Source organism: Cataglyphis hispanica, chromosome 2 (assembly GCF_021464435.1).
Source record: "Cataglyphis hispanica isolate Lineage 1 chromosome 2, ULB_Chis1_1.0, whole genome shotgun sequence".
NCBI classification, from domain to species: Eukaryota; Metazoa; Arthropoda; class Insecta; order Hymenoptera; family Formicidae; genus Cataglyphis; species Cataglyphis hispanica.
Window position 1 is genome coordinate 12,022,715 of NC_065955.1, and position 23,340 is coordinate 12,046,054.

Sequence of the window (23,340 nt, forward strand, 5' to 3'; positions counted from 1 at the left end):
AGTACATTTTCTCTCGATGTTCGCTAAAGAGTTTCGTTCTAAAGTACAGTGTGCGGCGTCATTGAAAAGTATGATTAAAATTACCGTAATCGACTTGCAGGACAGGTGAACGATGCAGGTGCGACCGAGCGCAGCCCTGTCACACTCGCAGTTGGCTTAATATCATATAGACACGCATACGCGCGCGCGCACACACACACACACACACACACACACACACACATACAAAAATACATATGTATATATATTCATATGTATATTTGTATGTATAATAAAAGAAAATTTTAAAGTTTAAAGATGTACATATAGAATATATATAAAATATATAAAATATATATATATATATATATATATATATATATATATATATATATATATATATACATATATATACACACACACATATATATATATATATATATATATATATATATAGAATATATACATATATATATATAAATATATTTTATAAATATATATTATATATTTCTTCAAACTTAAAAATTTTATTTTCGAATAAAATCGCTCATTAAACATTATCGCGCGCGATAATGTCGTTTTACGTAATCTCTGCGTTTTAACTAGACGATTTATTGTGTAGTTTAATATATTCACAAAAATTCCGATTAAAAGTGCTACTCACAATATTTACGCGACACATAAGCAAAGCACTACTATATACATTATTCGCATTATACGTAATAGTATTTATTGAGAAAATTTTACATTGAATCTTACTACGTGATTATATCGTTACATTTGTTGAACTCAAAATTGAACGCGTTTTTCTTTTTTCTTCGCTTTAGCTTTATTTACCCGAAATACCATAACAACTTATAATGTACCACATCATAACAGAACTTATGTCTAGTTACATTTATAGTTTATATTCGTTTACATATTGGATATTCTCCTTTTCCTCTGTTTTCTTTTTATCAATTTTGCATTTTTATATGTTCATCAAGCATTTCATTCTTATTAAAAACTTTCGATGATAAGAGTTTTTCATTAACCATGATTAGAAGCAATTCTCAATGTCATGTCTATTAAAAAATTTTGATATTAACTATCACGTAAGATTTAAAACAACGAATGAGCATGACGATGAGCTTAATGGAGTACGTGGCAATACGTAAATGTCCCTTAGATATTTTTCTTACGAGAGGATCTAGTCAATGTTATGCGCGATGACGAAGATAACAAGGACGATCTTCGCAAGGTCGGTTAGTCACGAAGCATTTACTTGTTATCGCGTATACGCATCATTGTTCTTGGTAATTCTTTCAACAACCTTGCAAATCGTCGTTAATTTCTGCAATCCGTTTCGAAAATTGGCATAAGTGAGATCAAAATGACGTGATCGATCGTTTTATCGTACATACATAAGCAAGAATAAATATTAGCTTAATATCGAGGATGTATTTATATTTATTTATACCGAGGATATATTTATATTTATATAAGACATATATACAAATTATACGAGCACATTTTTAACATTTTGTTTTTAAATACTATTTTTGCCACATGACAAAATATTAATATCTTTTTTAATATTTTAAGCTTTCATATTTATAAATTTTTATATTATTATTTTTATTACTATAGATTTTTAATTGTAATTATTTAATTAGGAAATAATTTTTTTTTGTTAGGCAGGATAATTTTAATAATTTCTTAATTATAATATAATATAATAATATAAACTACAAATATAATATAATATAATATAATATAATAATATATATAATAATATATAATATAATATAATTATAATATAATATAATAATATAAACTACAAATATAATTATATATTAGGAATATTAGATTACTAAATATGAAAGTTAAAGATATTAAACAAGATATTAGTATTTTATATTATGTGACAAAGATATTAATATTTGAAAACAAAATGTTAAAAGTGGGCACGTATAATTAAGTGTATGTATAATTAACGCTATTTGCAATCCACAAATATTAAAGTAATATAGATTTCGGAAGAAATCCATATATACAGTTTAACATTTCGAGGAAGAATTTAGTATTCCAAAAGGCTTCGCAGTCAAACATTCAAAGGCGTAAAAATTGATTCAGAACGCGTAAATATTTATACGATATATCTCATGGTAGACATAGCGTGCCTCCGGATGGGACTCGTCGATTCAGAACGATCTCTCCAAGAGGCATTATGTAAGAACTGCTCGGACTGGCCGTGAACTTAACGGCGTCGTCGTCGTAGTCGTCGCAGTCAAACGCGGTCGCTTCCTTTTCAATGCATTTTACATATTCGATGCATTCGAGTGTCTTTAAAAGAATTTAGTATTCAAATTTTTAATGCTTTTTATTGTAAAAACATTTATTATAATTTATTACAAATAATAATTAATCTATACAAAAAAGTGTAAGAGAGAGAACCGCAAACAATATATGCGATCTAATAAAATAAAATAATTTATTATTTTAGAAATTTTCTTATCTTCAGCTATCAAATTTGTTTTCTTTTCTTTTTATATAATAAATTAATTTTTTTTTTTTAAATACTAACTACTAAAATTTTTAAATAAATAACATAAAAATTTTAATATAATATTTATATTATACTATAATGTTTTATACTATAGTTTTATACTATAATGTTTTAATAATAAACTTTTAAAGTATATTAGTGATGAAATATGGTAATCTTAAACTATCGATAAAACTTGTAGGTAAAGTATGTTGCCCATTAGGTATATAAATAAATTTGTTGAATGATTATCATGTTTATATCTAACAGAAATGCATCGTGCGTCAATCTTTTTGCATTAATATAAGTATTAGCGAATATTCGTTTGCATGTATATTTTAATCAAATTTTAGCATATGCTTAAATAAAAACATTTGCATAATTGAAAATTAATTATAAGCAAATATTATTAATTAAATATTATTATTGATATAATTATTAAATTATTATTAAAGAATGACATTTTCCTCGTCGAATCACTTTTTTGTATTTAATAACAGACAAACATTATTTTGCGTTAATAAAAATGAATAAAAATTCAGGATCGTTATTCTGTTTAAGAAATTTAGCTCTCTCTTTTGCTCTTTCTCTACCTCTTTCTCTTTCTCTCTCTCTCTCTCTCTTAAAATTTTATAATATATTTTTATTTAAATTGAGAAATATAAAAATATTATACATACTATCCAATAACACACTTTTAAATTATTTTTATAATTGCAAATAAAACTATTTAGAACTTTTTCTGACAGATTAATAAAAATTTATTTGTTCATTTATACTTGAAATTGTGCCACGCGCCAACAGTTAGGAATTAAATAACGTATCAGACGCAGTTCTGATTTCTACTAATGATGATGACAGTAGTTTTTCGAGAAATTCATTTTCACGTTGCTTCCCAGACATGATTTCAAGAGAAGCATTCAAGCATAAACAATACTCAGAAATCAGCAGCTCTGTTCTGGAAAATCCAGGTCATAAGTGATGATAGCTCACTGATGTAGAGCAAGAAACTGTATAGTTTAACTGTTTAAGATTTTATATAATTTTCATGTAAAAATAATCAAGTCTCGATTAAAATTATTTTCTCGAGAAAAATAATTTATTCGACAATATTTCTCAAGATTTGGGTTTGAACACACTCTGAATTTGAATTTAATTGGAAATTATTTTTAAATATATATATAAATTTTTTAAAATAAACTACGAAAATGGGAGAAACGAACAACATTGTTTGAGGCGCTAATTACTTATTATATCTTTGTTAAAGAATATAGATAAAAATAAAAATTTTTGTATAGAGATATTTTTTATAAAGATATTTCTCTAGAGTATAAAGATTATCAAAATATCTCATATAATTAAAAAGTGAGTTATATAATTAAAAGTGATTTTAAATTTCTTTTGTATAAAAGTCATCATATCTTGTAAAAAATAAAAAAACAGCAATAAATACATATTTCTTATAAAGTTTTTGTTAAGAGAGACTCGATATCTAGATGTCAGAGAATCTATGATTAAAATCTCAAAGATGGATAGAGAGCAGATGTTTACGAGCCGGTTATACAAAGGTCAATAAACGCAGTCTGTTCAGGCATGATAAAAAATGAGTTGCAGAAGGCAGTGAGAGAAAGAGCGAATGTGCGTGAGTCTTGGAGGAAAAGAGAAGACAAACATGTATAATCAAAATACTACAATTTTTTTTAATGCTCTCTGAAAAAAAAACTAAAAAAGTATTATATATTTTTTAAAGCTCTACAGCATAAGGCTGATGAGAAAATTGCATAGAATTTGACATTGTTTTAAGAGAAGAATTAACTGTCACTAAAAATAATTTTAAATGACAGATAGTTGTGGATGATTGATTATATAATAAACAATAATCTTTAAATAAATACATTTTTAATTTAATTTGTCTTTCACTTTTTATTTAAAGTTTTTCTTTTTGTAATGTGCATCTTTTTATTTTATACGCAGTTAAGACATGAATATAATTAAAAATTTATTTTCAATATCATAAAATTTGAATAACTTATTATTTGATATATCTATTATATACTAATTATTTTTACTGATATTAGCATAATAAAATGTTTTTTAATAATTTACTGGTCAGATTATATATTTCGTTTACATTATTTATGTTATAGATTTCATTTTATAATTCTTGATGTTATTTCACAATAGCTTTATTCAAATTATGTATAAATTTCGATTTTTGATATATTGCATATATATTGCATATATATTTGTATGTGTATACATGTTATATATATAATATAATATGTTAAATGATATGTTTGGTATTATTTGCAATTATAGTTTTTATTCTTGTAAAGTACTTATCTAGCATTTAAGTTTTTAAAATCAATTTAATGATGCAGTGAAAATTTATACGTAAAGTACAAAATCATAATAGTTAAGAATAAAAATATTGTTGCTTTTTAAACACTATAATATAAAGATACGCTTCTATTATTTTGGCAATATCAATGTTTTTCCGATCTTCAAACGTTAATTAACTGCTAATTTAGATGTCAGTTTGATTCATCATCGCAACAAATTTGGCTCGGTATATTGTTGTCTCGTATCTATCCATTCGTCTCGACAAGAGATCCGTGAACGTATCGCGCATTTTAAGCAACTTGTGCAAAAGCAAAAGTTTACCTGTGTTAATCTAGATATAAAGGGTATAATACCTTATTACCTTAAAAAAGATAATTTTATTATTAGCACAAAATATTCGTGATTTTGATTAAATATAGGCAAATTATGAAACGTGAATGATAAACCAGTATACTTCTAGTCTCGCCTGAAACGTTATTCAGAGATTAGATGTTTCGTAATAATCTTTATATAACCACATGTTACTCTTTGCTTGCGAACAGAAATAAAAAATGATATTGCCTGATTTTTAGAATTATAGGAATCGATAAAACCGTTTTCCTAATATAATTCATTTATTAATTACTAAATTTAGACATAATATGATACATCTCATATATTTCATTCAAAGCTGAAGCCGCACACAAAGCTGTTAATAACGTTTATGCTAATGAAATTTTGATATCATGTATCGTGATAAACAAAACAATGGAAAGTATTAAAATTTGAGAACTCTTTATAATTCATAGAATCGTTACGTAATATTCACAGTGTGAGCCCGCGCGTTTTTCTTAAATATTTTGTATTATCAAGTACATTATGAAATTTTTCTTAATTCACTATTTATATTAATGCCTTATCTTGTTTTAAATTCTTTTATATCAATTTTGTTTTTTATTTCTTTATTTCTAAATCTTTTTTTTAAATACGAAAGCTAGAAAATATCTAAAAATCTCCACACACACACACACATACATACGCATTGAAGAGATCGTTTTCTTTTTTTATAATAAACTTCAAATTTCTACTGAATTTGTAATACACGTTTCAAAAGACACGGTAGTGTCTCGCGCCAAATTCTCGTGCGAAGCAGCGAGGCATTCCGGACTTTATTCTTTTAAGAAAGCATTAAACTCCTAGTTATTGTTTAATTATCTATGAAAATTACATGTCTCATTTGTCGATTTGTGCAACGACACATTTTCATTGTCGCGACAAATTAGAAATAAAGAGAAAATTAGCTTTGAAATAACTAATCTATAACTATACATATTTACGTAGTCAACAGAAAGGGATCATTGTGCCTTATCCTGCGCAATACTGAGAGCTCTAATCACATCGTCTTATTGATAAAGCGTAAACCAACACGTCAAGTCGACTACGTAAGTAGCGTTCATTATGACACAAAGTTGCGTTTGCGTGTGCGGAGGAAGACGATAATATGATTTACTTACCGAGATGAACCGCCAGGTTGTATCTCTCGAGCGCTTGACCCAAGTGACCTTTCCTCATGAGAATATCACCCTCGTGTCTAGCTCGACTGGCCTCCACTTCTCGCGGCCACCATCTCTCCACGAGTCTCTGCACAAGCACATTCGTTTCACTCACAGTAGCGATCTTGATCCCGCATACGCGACAGTTCTTCGCCGGCTCCACGCAATTCCTGCAATACGTGTGACCGCAGCCGGCGGTCACCGGTTGGCAGAGAGTTCCCTCGCACATGGGACACGCGAAGGATGTCTCGAGTTTCCGTCTGGAGGTCGTTCCGGCGCCAGCCATGTCCTCCAGGAGCGCGGTCGCCAGGTGCTTCAGTCTCTCGGCCGACATCGTCGTCGCGTTTAAACACCTGGAATAGATGCCGATAGACTCCCTGACGCGACCGCACTTGGCCAGGGAGTCACCGTAGCCAAGTAATTCTTCGTAGCTTGATCCTTGTTGCTTGAGGCAACGCTCGTACAATTCGACCGCCAGATGGTAATTGCGGGAGGTGAACGCCTCCTTGGCGAGCTCCGTCATCGCGCTTATATGTCACTCTCCTCGATAACGAAAACGAAATTATTCTCTCGCGCGACACTTTTTTCCTATGAATCACTCATCATGCGTCGGATATCCGCTCGATAAAAATCGCTCGATGCCAAATTCGTAACGCTGAAGACAATATGCATCTTGTATAGAGAGGTTTACCGAAGATCACGCAATCACGAGTCACTTGATCCCGGAACAAATATACTAGGCGGAGATTCACCGGATTCTCGTTGCGATGACACACAGTTGCATTAGTTTGACAGTTGATCGTCCACGCGTGCTGCTCCGCACGTAACGCGCGTGCGACGTGCGTTCTACACAGCACGCTGGCGCACCGAGGACTAACGACTCGACTGTCATCAGTCGGCCGAACCACTGTCAGAGTCGGCCCCGCTCGGCCGGCCGTCAACAGGGGGTGGTGGTTGTGATGGTGTTGCGGTGGTGGTGGAAGACTGCAGCCGTCTCCGAAGCACGAAGCCAGCGCCACGCGGCTTCGGGCGTACTCTGCGGGGGATCGGGAGGGGGATCGTGGGGGAAATTATGGACCACGCTGATTGTGAGCGTAGCTCGAGGAGCGTGTTGCCGCTTCACTCGTGTCGCGGCGGCATGTTTGCCTCGGTGCGTAGGTGTTGTTGTCGCACTCCCACTGCTCTCACCCGACGAGGCGTCGTCGAGTCACGATCGGGGCTCGCGTTTCTTTGTCTAACGGGTGCTCCCTCATCTCCGGCCGCCGTCGAGCAAATTGTAATTGTTACATGCAATGAGTGAAATATCGTTTCATGATTTCTAACGATAAGTTTGTGAATTTTTTTTCTATTTTCCTTTATGAAGTTCTTTCTCGATGTCTCTCATTTTCTCATTGATTTAAGGAAAAATGAAAACCGTGATAGCGTCTTCTCTTTTTAATTTTTTCTTATTCTTATTTATATCTTTTTTATTTGTAACTCTGGTATAATATAATGGACATATATTCACCTAATTATTCTTATATTTTGTAATAATTTTTATGCATGATTGTCATATCGTAGATTATTTCCATTTTATCTACAAAATATATAATAACAGATTTTTATTGTTTTTATTTTAATTTTTAATTAGATTATTAAGACCATATAAACATTCATATTAACAAAGAATATTTAATTATTGGAGCAATTTGCAATTATAATTTTTTTTAATTGTTTTATTGTCTTGAAAGACATTTCGTTTATAATACGATGTATATATCTGTTTAGTTATCAGATAAAATTCTAGGACAACTGTTTGATATATTTTTACTTAGTAGTAAAAACATATAATCTGCTTATTAAAATGTTTCTCAAATTTCTTTGAAAATAAAATTTATATAAGCCTGCTGAGTCAAAACCCGCATTATTTTCTTATCACGTACGATTTATGTACGATAAGTATATCACCTTGGAATCCAATGCTGTCAGGCAATGATTCATCGACTATGCTAGTAATGTATTAATCTATTTCGATTTCCTATTAGCACTCTTCACATACAAACATACGCACACATACATATTTCTGTCATAATGTTACAAAATCCAATTGTCAACGATTTTTTATCACCGCCAAGTCGCGCATCGTGAATTTTATCCCAGACACCTTCCCGGACACTTGTTGTTGTAACCTTGGCTCGATCGACCGGATACTTCCACGGGAATGGATCCCCTGTAATCCCACCGGAACGTCAAGTGTGCACAAATTGTACGATGACGCTTCTCAGAGAGGAGAAGCGTGATTGCATGGTCGATGCACAAAACGCTGAGCAAGCTTGACGTGAGGAGTAAATCGGATAAATCGCTTTTCACTAGCAAATGTCAGCCCGTTGGTCTTTAGAGTTCTCACTGAGCATGAGCAGTGACTTGATCCTGAGATATTCCGCCAGTTCAATGCGCGTACACGCATATACACGCGTGTTCGTACAGGGAATACGCAGACGCCATGGGACCTCACTTTGGAATAAAGGGAGAGGGCTGAGCAACTGCGTGCCGTGAGGGCGGCAAGGGAAAGGGCGTCGAAGAATGGGAGATCAATATATGGCGAGTTCACGGGGTGATTAACCTCTTGCACTTGCCACCTATCTATAGAATATTCTTTTTTAATAGATCGAAGTTTATCAATAGAGATTGCTTAATGAGTTTGAGATGGGGCTTCTGTCTTAATAAAATCGAGAAGCAAAAATTCCAAAGAAAATTTAATTATAAAAATATTTATTAAAATAAAATAATCATAGAAAACTTTGAAAGCGTAAATATATATAAAAAAAATTTGTTTTTCAAATAAAATTTTAAATAAATTTTATTTTTTTTTTTTAAAAGAACTTTAATATAAAATCTGTTTGTAAAAATATTTAATGTAAAAATATTTAATGTTGAATAGTGTACAGTTACAACAAATTCGCAGCATTTATTCCTCTTAAGCAATAAACGATATTTTATTATACTGGTTAATTTAAAATTGCAGTCTAGAGAAATTTTGACGTAATTTGAACATGTTTTCATAATAAAATCTGTCCCAATTGCCAGTTTATTATTTGTAATTGCCATTACCATTACATCGTCATTTAGATAATTTTATCTGTTTATTTATTTTATTCATTTATCACAAATATGTAACGTTGATTCAGTTAAATCATTATATTTATTTACAATGTAATAGATAAAAAAGATTTATGGTTTTTGAATCTCTATAAGTGTTTATAATTTTTAGTTGATATAATTCATGATTTTAATTCAATCAAAAAATTTATATAATTTATAGATTTGGATTCATACTTTTATTTTTAATGCATTATATATGTTAAAAAAGAATATTTATATATATATATATATATATATATATATACATATAATATTTTTATTTTATAGTTATGGCATATGTATGTACATGTAACATGTATGCGTATTTATCTAAATAGCAGCATCCCAATTTAGAAATTCTTGAAATTTATTCTGATTGGCGAGCCACTTTATTGATAGACTATTTATTACGGGATTCAATCGCAACTGAAAATATTGCATATCATTGCGCTAGGATGTGAAAGGGATAAGTATTAATAATTGTAACTGAAATAACAAACACTATATATTGATGCACATTCTTACGTGATTATTCAAGGTAGTTAAATTATACATTTGTGGCGCAGTAAGAGTAGAACATAACAAATATAATGACGTATATTGTTTTTCAACGGCAAAATGTATTGGATGTGAATAAATGTTTACCTATATATTAATAAATGCTTAGAACTTATATATATATATTATAGAAGTGCGTCAGGGCAGATTAATAATAGTCATTAATAATAATCACAATTTATTATCTTATCCCAATTTGTATATTAACACACAATAATTTTTAGGCTTATAATTTATTAGACTTAATTGAATATTATGTTTTTTTAACCTGAAATGATGCACTCCCGTTTGTAACAGTTTTGCTGCGTCGCGTTCTATGAATAAATTTGCTCCCTAATAGCAGGATCATTGATGAAACACGGGAAAAATGTATTATAGATATCATTTCTTGTGTTGTTAAGACGAAGAATATCAGCGCTATTACGACGCAATCGATTATCACGAAGTGATTTATATAAAACAGTGTTTAGTAAGCGCTTCAATATGAAAATGAAAATGTCACGTATGGTAGAGAGGCGAATGTAATTAATCATATAAACTCACGTTATCTTAAAAAAATTATAAATAAAAAAAAATAATAATAATTTTGTTTATAGATGCGTATAGATTTCTCGAGATAATAATGTAAATTGAGAAATAAATTATACATATTAAGAGAATAATATAATTATAAAGTGAATATATATCACAATAACAATATTATATTAATATATCAATATATATCAATATTATATATATATATATATATATATATATATATATATATATATCAATATTATATTACAGACAATAAATATATATCAGAATCAAAAAATTATGCAAAAAGAAAATATTTTACATAAATAAAATGAGGATTAAAACTTGTTTCTTAAAATTTAAATAAAGATAAAAATTTAAATATAGACTTTAGCAGTGTACTCAATTTATTATTGATTAAGAGGAATTTAAGTAAGAGTCGAAATTAATGCCGTTATTTACAACACAGCTACTAAATCTATATCACATATACATCTGCGCTTTTATTCTCTCTCTCTCTATCTCTCTCTCTCTCTCTCTCTTTCTCTCTCTGTCTTCATATTTTTAGATATTTCAAAATTTTATTTTTACTGATTAATAATATATCATCACTGTCGCATTGCTCGTATATACATTTATTTAATGACTCAGGATATAAACATATGCCAGAAAAGTAAATTGCTATAAGGAAAATTGTAATCAATAACCGTCTCCGCATGATAAGTGTGAATCAAAAACAAAACAAAAAAAAAAAAAAATTAACGATAAGTATACACGTCTGGCATTGCAGCACTCTGTTTTAATTTCGATAAACACGACGGTCGCTGCCAGAGGATGCGGGCGAAAGACGATTGCATCTCGTCGCGAAATCCGAAAAACCACGCGCGCTTAATCTCTAGCTGCATACGCGCGTTTATCTGACGTCTTACGTAAGATATTTGTGCCGTACAAAGAGTCACCTTTGCCGATCGCAAAACAAATTGTTAATCATCGAAATACGGCGTATCTCTCGCCGTTACGTAAATGGTTTACACACGGTCGGCGAGACGCGTCGCGACCACGAATGTCGTCGTACCTGCTCCTTTTGGCGGCGGACGAGACGGATTTTATCATGCGTAGCGCGACCCGCGAATCATCGTCATCGTCCTAGAATACTATTGTCGTCGATGTGTTTGTCAATATTGTCAAAATTATAAATCGCAGCCTTTCGCGAAATTATATATATGTTTTGATTTCGCTTCTTTTCTCTCTTTCGAACAGCATCACAGTACAAAGTAATCCTGATATAAAGAGTACTAAAAATAACTGGCACTAATTACATTATCGACATTTATTTAATTGAATTTAGGTAGAGAAAAGAGAGAGAAAGAGAGAAAAAGAGAGGAAGTGTTCGGTTCCAAGCTTCGATCAAATCAATTTTAAATTTTATCGATTTCTTAGCGCTGTCATTTGTGATTCAACAGCATCGTAAAATTTATATTATTTAATATATTTAAATATTTTAAAAATATAAAAAATATGATTGTTAGTAATCTTTCGTATTTATATAATTTTTGTATAATATAATTGTGTCTTTATTTTTTAATTTGATGTTTTTTTTTTTTTTTATACAAGGCAGATATGTTTTAGATGGTTGCTCGTCAATTCGTACATATAATTTCAAAAGCAACGACGATTACTTCAAAATGCTCGCGCGCTATGACATAACTTAGCCGACCCACTCCGCGCTCGTTATTAAGCACCGCATTTCGCAATTAGATGCCTTACGTGGTCACGCGTTTACTAAAGCGTTGAGCAACGCTCAACGAGTTCGAACATAGTCGAAAAGCATGGATACCGGCTCGGATTCCTCAATCGGCCGGATACATACGACTGAAACGTTTCGAGTATACCTAACTGAAGAGATTGCGCTATTTTGTAAAAATGCGGTTAGAACCGCTTCAAAAGAGGCTGCGGTTTTGATGACGTTATGTAAGGCTGTCTCTGCCCATTAATTTACAAAAACAATCGATTCACGATCATCCACGGCGATAAAAGGAACAGCTTTACGATGAAAATAAATTGCATTGCCTTCGTTTTTTTTTTATTAATAACGTGTAATATGCAATTAATAATAATTCAATGTAAAGCCAATCTATGCCAAATTAATCCGTTATCCAATTCTCGATTTACTATATAATATTAAATATCGCTGTTTGACAAAAGCGACATTTAACATTATAACTGTTCTTTTCGTTGTTTTACAAAGTGGACATCATCACGTTATTATCCTACTTATTTTTTTTTTTTTATAAAGAAAAATTTCCATCTAATCTAGAATTACATACTGCATAACAAAATTATTATATAAACGTTTTACGCTAGACGATGATTTCCTGACTCTCGTTATCAGAAGAGCCAGAGAGCTGTTCGAGTGGGGCGCGATCGCGATGCAGCGCGTGGACGCAGGCGCGATTTACAGGCGCGGATTTTTCACACGCGCGACGCAACGCGACGTGTCGACAGGCGGCTACGAAACGCCGGTTGCGTAAACCGCTAGGAAGAATCGAACGAGAGCGGAGAGAAACGAACGAGCGCGGTGACGGTGCGGTCTCGCGAATCGGCCACGGACGTCGCATAAAGCGACACGGCACTAAAAATAAAGCGGGCTCACGGTATAAACAGTGCGCCGCTTTATGTAATGAATGAGCGTGAATCGCGCGCCCGTGATACAGCTATAAACGCCGGCGTGATATGTCCGCTCGCGAACGTCCGTATCTGCTGCGGTAACGAGATGCGCGTGATGCGTTCGTTCGAGAGCGTCCGCGTATCTACTGCGGCGACGCGACGCGCGATGAATGGCCGCATTGCGAGCGTTTAGATAGGCGGATGAATTTTTCCTTTTTTTTTTTTACACGGTAATTATCTGCCGGATTATGCAGAATGCTTCGCTAAGAGGCGTGTAGCTTGTTCACTTACCTTAATTAATGTTGCAACATCAAACTTATAATATGGCATATCTATCTATACAAAAATGTGTGTACGTATACACACAATAAATAAACTAATATATATATATATATATATATATATATATATATATATTAATTAGTTTATTTTCCCATTTTTTAAAATTTGGAATAAGAAATTCATTTTATATTATATGTGCATTATACGTATAAAAAAAAGGATGAATTTGCGCGTTTAATGTTATTTTGCAAACTGAAAAGATTATATCTTTCCCGTAGAGATTTTGTCAGGAAGATTTTATTTAATGATTTTCGATATTTTTTTCTCGAGTATAAGACACTTCAATGCTTTAGATTTATGATATCATTATCAAGATCTGCATCGAAGAATTGTCTCTTTGCGTCGGATTACAAATCTTCCGTACTTTTATCTATATTTGACAAACATATCTAATACAATGTTTCCTATCAATTTCATTTTTTTTCCTCATTTATTTTATATTTGTTCTTGCAATGAAAACAGTCGATGCTGATGTCACTTTCTGCGATTTCTGTGCATGATAGCTTTATATTTTTCCAAGATAAATAATTTAACTGCAAACAATTTTATTTTGAGCATTTTGTACTTTTATCGCGGCTGCAACTTTGATAATGGAAACAATTTTGTTCATGAAATAAATGTGTATGCTACTTTATATAAAGTAAGGAGTAATGATTAAACGTAATTCTGCTTTTGATAAAAAATAAAGAAGATTCTTGCATCACATTGCAACTCCATTAATCAAAAGTAATTTTTTTACAAGAAACTTTTGCGAAAGAGAGAATGATAAGAGTTATTTATCCCTTTATTTAATATAAAATATCTTTTTATTGTAAATTTCAAACACTATTTAAATAAATCATGTGTTTAATAATATTTTTAAGAAACAGTTTATTTAAAGAAACAACAATCATGTCTTATATATGAAAATAGATAAATATATTATTTTATTAAAATTTTTCATAACGTCAGTGGAAATATTTTAAAAATATTAAAATCAGCTAAATCTCTTTAATTATTTTTGACAGTTTATTAAGAAATAAATAAATTAAATTTTTTTTTGTATATAAGTCTTGTATAATTGCAATAATTACATAATTGAAAATAATTGAAAACAAAGAGATATTTATTACATTATTACATATTACATATAAACAGGCCATTAAACACGTTAAAGTAAATACATTGAATTAAATATAGGAATATAATGTGTGCCACTTCGTATCGTGGCTAACGGGTTAAACACGTGTGTATCGCGGACGACCACGTGCACTCGTACGCTCGAGGCGGGGGGGTTACATAATGTCATTCTGTACTCAGGCGTACGTCGCACACACATCTCATGCACATGAAAGTAGGAATAAAGACGCGATACATGGCGTAAAAGATGTCGTACGCTTTTAAGCTTAAATCAGAGTATGGTTGATGTAATCGGAAATTACGCTTAATAAATTTAGTCTTTGTTCTTTAATTTTTTTCTTTCTTTTTTTTCAACAATGTTACGGTAACATTAACAATGAGTTTAAATTTTCTTTTGCTAACAATGAAATATTTTGAAGATTAGAATACATTTGAATTATTTTTACCATCAATATCATTATGTAGACAATGTTATTGTTTGTAGATTATTTGCTTTTTAATATAAACACACGTGCTTTTAAAATTTTAAAAGAAGGATTACTTCCATTTTGATTATATAAAATATTATTAATATTTTATCTCTCTATTAAAAGATGATTTTTTTTTATAAACAAAAAGGAAATTTTTAATTATTAATTTACTAAATTATAATTTAAAAAAAAATTTTTTAATTAATAATTTACTAATTTATAATTTATGACTTATTTATAACTATTGTAATTTTTTTATGTAAGCTATAAATTACATATATAATTTAAATTTTTTGGAAAGAAAAGAGAGAGAAAGATATGTATATGTGATAAGGATAATATAATATGCGAATGACTAATTTCTCAACTTTTGCGAGTTGACTATGAAACTTATTACGGAGTGTGATTTCACAGTTACTCATCTCATTTTATTGTAAGTTGTATCTACATATGTTTGATATCTTCTTCACATCTTTATTACGAAGTAGTAACTCTACACGTTTTGCGCGCGTGTATGCAGACGGCGTTATGTCACTGCCCCGTACGAGAACAACGAGGCTTGCCAAGATGACGCCTTGGCGTTTTACAGTTCCAAGAATAATGAGTGCTTAGCATTTTCGCACGCTATACTTAGGCTATATCGTTTAAACAAAGGAAGCTGTTTTTTTTTTCACGATATGGTCCATCGTGCGTCGCATAATTCAGCTTTGACGTCATTTGTTCTATTTATTTTGACTTTTATCTTTTTGTACATGGATGATTATATGTCTGTATTTACTTGAGATTAGATTTTTACTTTAAACATACCGCTTAATATTTGTTTGTAATTTTGATGAGCAAGTTATAATGTATTTTAATGTTTTAGCGCGAAATTTTAAAGCGCTTACTGAAATTATGATAACAATATATATAATAAATACGTGATATACATATATACATATTGATAAGATATTACATATATTAATTATTTGCATTAATTATTTGCATTAATTATTTGCATTAATTATTTGTATTAATTTATAATTAAATTATTTTCTAAATTTATTACTGTATCTTTTTATAGAAATATCACAGAGTATTGTTATCGTGACATTCGATATTAAATTGATAAAACTGTAGAATCATTGATAAAACTATTAAATTTAAGCACTTTTTATTAAATTAGATATTTTTAAATAGAGAATTTAATAAATTAGTTAAAAACAATAATTATTTAAGAGTAGTAATTAAATTAGTAAAAAAAATAATAACTTATTTGTTTGTCTTATTTATCCTTTTTTTACAATTTAATATTAAGAAACATTATTTGGAGGAGTGTGGCGTGAACCATTACGTCTACATGACTTTTCCACGTAATGGCTCTTGTGTAAACGTAGACTATTGTCCGCGCGGATTATTGCCCGCAGGCTGATGAAAATACATTGTTACGTTTGCGAGCAGAAGTAGCTTCGTATGAAATATTAATATGCACTGCAATCTATTTCTAGTTACCAAACATGTTGTACTGGATTTTCAGAGTTCATATGAGAATGCATACGAGAATTCTATATCATTTTTCATAAATGCTTTGTTGAATTCTATTTTAACTGTGAGTTTTGTGAAAAAATGTAATTCAAATTAAATTAAATTTTAATTTAGAATTAGGAAGTTTATAAGTTTGGGCATTTCTTCATTTTCAATAAAAAAAAATAAAAACTATTTATTTTTAATTTTCTTTACCTCTTTTTTTTAATATTTTGTTTACTATCAAAATACTTTTCGTGATAGAGTGATATGGCTGTTTTATAAAATAATAAAAATATATAAAGAGTACAATGGAATTATATATAACATAATAATTGTAATGTTAATTTAATCTTAAATAAAAATATGATTATTTTTATTACATTTTGTTTTAAATTTATAGAGCATATATGAGTATTATTTTCTATAGATATACATATATAATAGTATAAAATTAAGATTGTTTATAGCTCAATACTAAATTTATTCATATCAATATAATTTTCAATTCATTTTATGTTAAATGAGAGAGAGAGAGAGAGGGAGAGAAAGGGAGAGAGGAGGAGCACCACAATGTTCTTTAAATTTAAATTATATATTTATACAAATTTATATGTTATATTTAATTATCAGGTTTGTAAGAATCCTCTCTTATTTCCCTCTCTTAAAAACATTCACTTATTTATTATTTCAATGAGAAAGTTAATCAATTTCACAAATCGTGTTTCATCATTCAACTAAAAAAAAAAGTAAAATAAAATAAAACGTTGTAAACATGGCAAGCGCAGTATTCCTATTATCTAATAAGCGTGATATTCTAGGACGCACGCCGGTTGCAAATGCGATCATTTGCAATGATAGACGTCAATGTTGCGAAGCCGTAACCGCCTCGTCCGCATCGTCGATTACGGTGATTATATAAATGCAACATGCCAATATCTATATTGATTTACATTCTATTTTTTCTCCTTATTGCAAAAACGCAATTTAGTTACTTAAAAAGCCGAGAGTTATTTATTTTAGGTTAAAGAATTTCGTATTTTAATCATTTTCTGGCAGATTTGAAGTCAATTATATCTAAAAAAGTCATAATAATTAAAAAAAAATTATATTAATGTAATACATCAGATTTATTTATATTAGTGTAATATATCAGATTATTTATCAAAAATAATATAACTAGAAATTTTATAAAAAAACGAAGAGAAAGAATTTCATAAAACTTTAATTTTTTTTTCTGGAAAAAATTAAAGTATATATATATATATATATATATATATATATATATATATATTATATATGATAAATTCTGCCAAAATAAATTTCTTTTCCTTTAATATTTCTGAGTTACATTGTTTTTGATATACATATATATATATATATATATATATATATATATATATATATATAAAATTAAATTTTAGAATATAATTACGGATTTTTAATTAAATGTTATAATTAGAATTTTTATTATTTAAAAGCTATATTTATAAAAGAATATATATATATATATATATATATATATATATATATTCTTTTATAAATATAGCTTTTAAATAATAAAAATACTAATTATAACATTTAATTAAAAATCCGTAATTATATTCTAAAATTTAATTTTAAAAATGTATAACTCGATTATGAATAATAAAATTTATTTTATTTGAAATTATCATATTGTTGCAATAATATATATAATGCGCGTGTTTGCTAAATTATTTTTTTCATTTGATGTACAAACACATTGCGAAACAGCCGATCATTTACTTGTCGTGAGGAGATGTAACGTAAAATAAAACTGCGGCTGCTTGCACAACACGGTTAGATGCTTATACCTATCCTCGTAATAATGCAATTACGAAAACGGCGCTATTACGCCTTCTTATTGTTAGACGAACGTGACTTGTAAGGGGACGTCTTACACGACTAACATTTCTTTCTGTATATAACAGTGTTCTTTTTTGTGTGACACTGAAATAGCTCGTTATTATCGTAAAACTACTAGGTATTTATCGCATTAAGAAAGATTTATTCAATTTTTTCGATAATGAAAAAAAATCTGTAGAGTGAGACAATACGAAAGACCAAAAGTATTAAAATTAAAACGATATATTGTTGATATTTTTCAAATCTATGTAATTCTATTTCTTAAATCACATATTCAAATTAAATTGTTTTACTTTACTACAATAAATCTGATTATCTAATAAATCTGATGTACCTAATTTAAATGATTTAATATTATTGATATTATTGTGATTAATATTATGCGAATTTGGGACTTGAGCTGTAGCGATCTCGCTTTATAATTTAAATTTACCTAACTGCAATAAATTGAAATTATTTTATGTCGCAGCAACAAATTTATGCCTGAGATTTACAAAATATTTAAAACTATAGTCTAAAAGTCAAGTGACTACAAGAATAAGCAAAAACATTCGTAAAATTTAAAATTCAAAAATAATATTCTCCGTGACTTTGTGTAAGAAAAAGAAATTTAGATAAAAAAAAGAGTAGATTTAATTAATTACATATAAGTAAATTGAGATAATGTTAGTAAATTTATGTGATTTTAATAATCGCTATTTAATTGAAAGCAAGAATTTCCTCATGAGTATTAGTGTGATTTAAAATATGCAGTAATTTTGATTGTGTGATATATAATTAGTTTTTTATATAATTTACATAATTTTTTATTTATTTTCTCGTGTTTCATCAAATTTTTATTTTAGAAATGAGAAATTTTTATGTCAGAAAATAATAATCGCTTTCGTAATATCAATTTTCAATAATATAATTTAATATAATAATGTCTGTAATAATTCTGCATGTAATTTGTGTAATACATAATATTTAGACAAAAACCTACAAACATATATATATATATATATATATATATATATATATATATATATATACACAGACACACACAATTAATCGAAGATAAAAATTTATGTCAGAAGATATAATTTTTAACTGATTTATAATTGGTCTTCGCTAAAACATTCTGACCCATTTGCAGAATAGTAATCTGTCCATACTCGGTTAATTACGTTTCATTATCCATTCCAATTTCATCAATTGCAAACCATCTTTTCAACACAATGTTTCTTGTATACTACATGGAGAGATCTCGCTATCATTACACTGCATTCGCTTTATGAAGCATGTTTACAATCTCGAACAGACGCAATTTTCTCTTATAGCTTTATTTTCTCCCACATGATTTTTCTTCTATCGGGTATATACGCACGTAAGTACACGCTGGTGATTTACAAAGCGTGCTTTATGTAGGTAGATTGGCCGTTTGCATGGGCAAAGTAGTTCCAGTCGATATCGATATCGGGCGTGTTGAAAATCAATTTGCATCGATCTTTTCCTCTATTATTACGTTTTATTGCAGCAGTCTGCTGATTTATCATAAAAGTATGATCGCTTATGCGATTAGAAGCTACCATAATATCATATTTTTTCCTTCTGAATAGTTGCCAAATACCTTTGACGAAATATAAGGAGCTGCGAACTATGTGTAGAACTGAAACAAAAATAAATAATATTTTTCAATATTAAATGCAGACACAAAATGAGACACATAGATGTTTGTTTAATTTATTATAACTTTGCATAGATGTTTTTGCTAATCAAACAATATAAAAATGCAGATATATAAACTTTGATAAGCAATCTTTTCAATCAAACCAAATCTTTCCAAGCTAACTTTTTTTGCTTGTATTATTTTTATTATAAATTTAATATTTATAATTGAAAAAATACATTTTAACTCCTCTGTATATATTTTAATTTTATATAACATAGATATTTTAAATATAATCTTACATTGACATTTAAAAACTATATTAAATTATCTATAATATCTCTCGTAATTTATTTTATGATCAAAATAAATTTTGATCAAAAAATTTACATGCGCACTGTTATTAATCGTTTTTTTATGTTAATCTGATTCAAAACTAATAAAATTTATAATATTAGATTGACATCTTTTATATATTATTAATACTTCCTTATACAAAATTGATGTTTGTATATAAAATTTGTATAAATTTTTATAATATTTTTACTAATATACATCACAATAAAAAAACCTCACAAAGGTGAAAAAAAGTATGTCAAGTATAAAAAATATTTCTTGTACACTGCAAAAAGTTGAAAAGATACTTATCTCTAAAAAATAACTAATAAAAAAATTGTTCCTCAAAAAATAAAAAAACTAAATGAAATCAATAATTAACTGGCCAAGTATTTACAAGTAATTCAGTTTATAAAGATTTGTAATTTAAAATAGTAGATATCATAAAATCAATTTTTACAGAAGTGTTTTAGACAGATTTTCTCCTTAAAATTAAAACACATTTAATTTTTATTAACAGAATGATTTCCGAAATAAGTTCAATTTTGAATAGTATATCACAAATTACATGACTTTAGAGTTTATTAAAGGTGTTGTATACTATAATATCAAATCATATTGTTAAAGTGTAATTAGAATTCTTTTGATTTACAAAGTATATCTTACAGGATGTATAATTTGAAAGAAAATTTTTCGTAAACTCTAAATCGGGGCGCACGTATAAAACAAACTTACAAAGCAAAATATAAATAAAATATAAAAACTTGGCTTGCCCGGATCATAAATATATTTAATTAATTTGTGTTGTACAATATTTCATATTATTTAAAAATTACTTGCATCATTTATCATTATTAGTGCAATTAGGATTCCTTTGATTTGCAAAATATATATATTATAAAATATATATAATTATATTTTAAGATTTCTTTGATTTGCAAAATATATATCTTATAAAATATATATAATAATTATATTAGAATTCTTTTGCAAAATATATCTTATAAAATATATATAATTATATTAGAATTTCTTTGATTTGTAAAATATATCTTATAAAATATATATAATTATATTAAAATTCTTTTGATTTGCAAAATTTATTTCATAAAATATATATAATTATATAAATAAATATATGATATAATATGCAAATAATTTTCATATCACATGCAATATTGTATAGACAACACAAATCTAATTCCATGTTTACGACGGGAACGCCAAGTTTTTATACGTGCAGTTCGATTTTTGATTACGGCTCTAGTTCCTGAGATATTTTAATCGAAAGTATTATAGACATAAAACTCCGGATAAACTTGATAGCGCCGCGGTCCTTGTACATAGGCAAAACTCTTGACAAGCCAGACAGATTTCTTTTATAACTGGCGTTTTTTTATGAACTTGGCGTCGCGTCGCTTGATAATAATAATTAATTAATATATAGAAATCGTTTATTTTATGAATGACAGAACTTTGCCACCCAATTTTAAAGAATTATTTCAAAAATATTTGTAATTGTACTTGCATTCATAAAATTAGGTAAATTGATCGATGCTTTGTGAAATCTTTTACGAAAGCTTGAAACGGTATATACATTGTGTCATCTCGATTTCTCGCCGAGGTGGACTGTGAGATATGCCGTGAACCACGACGTTGGGCATCCACATACACGAGCTTAGCCCAACACATACTTGTTACATAAGTTCGATTACGTATTGTAAGTTCTGACACGTGTTTCTCTGAATTTTACGAATCATGCTTAATGTATCATCTTCTCATCGATTCTACGTATCGTACCTTTGCTGTGCAACTGATTGATAATGATAGTTTACATCAATATTTATGAAAGGAATGTTTTTGTCATACCGATATTTTTTTTTTAACTAAGCATAATAGCACTTTTGTTTTCAATATTATAATAATATTATATTTAATATAATTCAATATTATTTACGATACAAATTCAAACAATATAATATATATAATTTTTTATTTATTTTTGTATTTATTAAAGTTATATCTCGATTTAGTGTCGTTGATTTTCGCAATTTAAAGCAATTATGAACTTACGTGCTGATTAACGCTAATTTTAATCGTTATGTAATCGGCTGCTTAATATTTACGCAATGCGCGTGCGAACGAGCGTATGTAACATCAAGGTTGACTAAACTTGAAGTAATGTCGAAAATCTTGCGCAAGTATTCATGCAAATGTTTGTTCGGATTTACGTCGATAACATCCGGCCACGTGTAATCTAGATGACAATTAATCGACGGATTTGTTTATTTAGCGCAATTCCTTAAAACCTATACAAGTTCTGCTATGCATGATCATGGATTATATCATTGTTATGCTCGCGATTATTGCGCTTGATTAATTCTAAAATTTTATCGTCGAATCGAAAAAAACAGCGATGTTGACAAAAGTAAATAACATCGACGAATTTAACGCAAATTTATAAAATTAAATAAATAAATTTCTCTCTCTCTCTCTCTCTCTCTCTCTTAACATTTATGATTTTCTGTGTATACAGGATGTCCTAGACCACAGGTTCACCCCTTTTCTTTCAAAAACTAAGCATTTTAAAGAAAAACGTTTTGAACAAAAATTGTATGGTTTTAAGGGGAACATAAGATGGTGTCATTGATTTAACCTTGAATGGCATCGTTAAAGTCAAATATATATATATATATATATATATATATATATATATATATATATATTATTTATATAAAATAATAATTTAAATATTTTAGATGTATTTTAAACAAAAATTTAGAGCATTTGATA

General features: G+C 28.8%; 1 protein-coding gene across 1 annotated transcript in view; it reads right to left on the reverse strand.

The window, feature by feature from the left end:
• Nucleotides 1-7,309, reverse strand: part of LOC126858905 (LON peptidase N-terminal domain and RING finger protein 3) — a 44,189-nt gene extending 36,880 nt beyond the window's left edge. Inside the window, exon 1 of the mRNA XM_050609591.1 lies at nucleotides 6,343-7,309. Coding sequence (XP_050465548.1) covers nucleotides 6,343-6,904 — 562 coding nt within the window. The 5' untranslated portion in view covers nucleotides 6,905-7,309. The remainder of the gene's footprint in view (nucleotides 1-6,342) is intronic.
• Nucleotides 7,310-23,340: the final 16,031 nt, after the last annotated feature.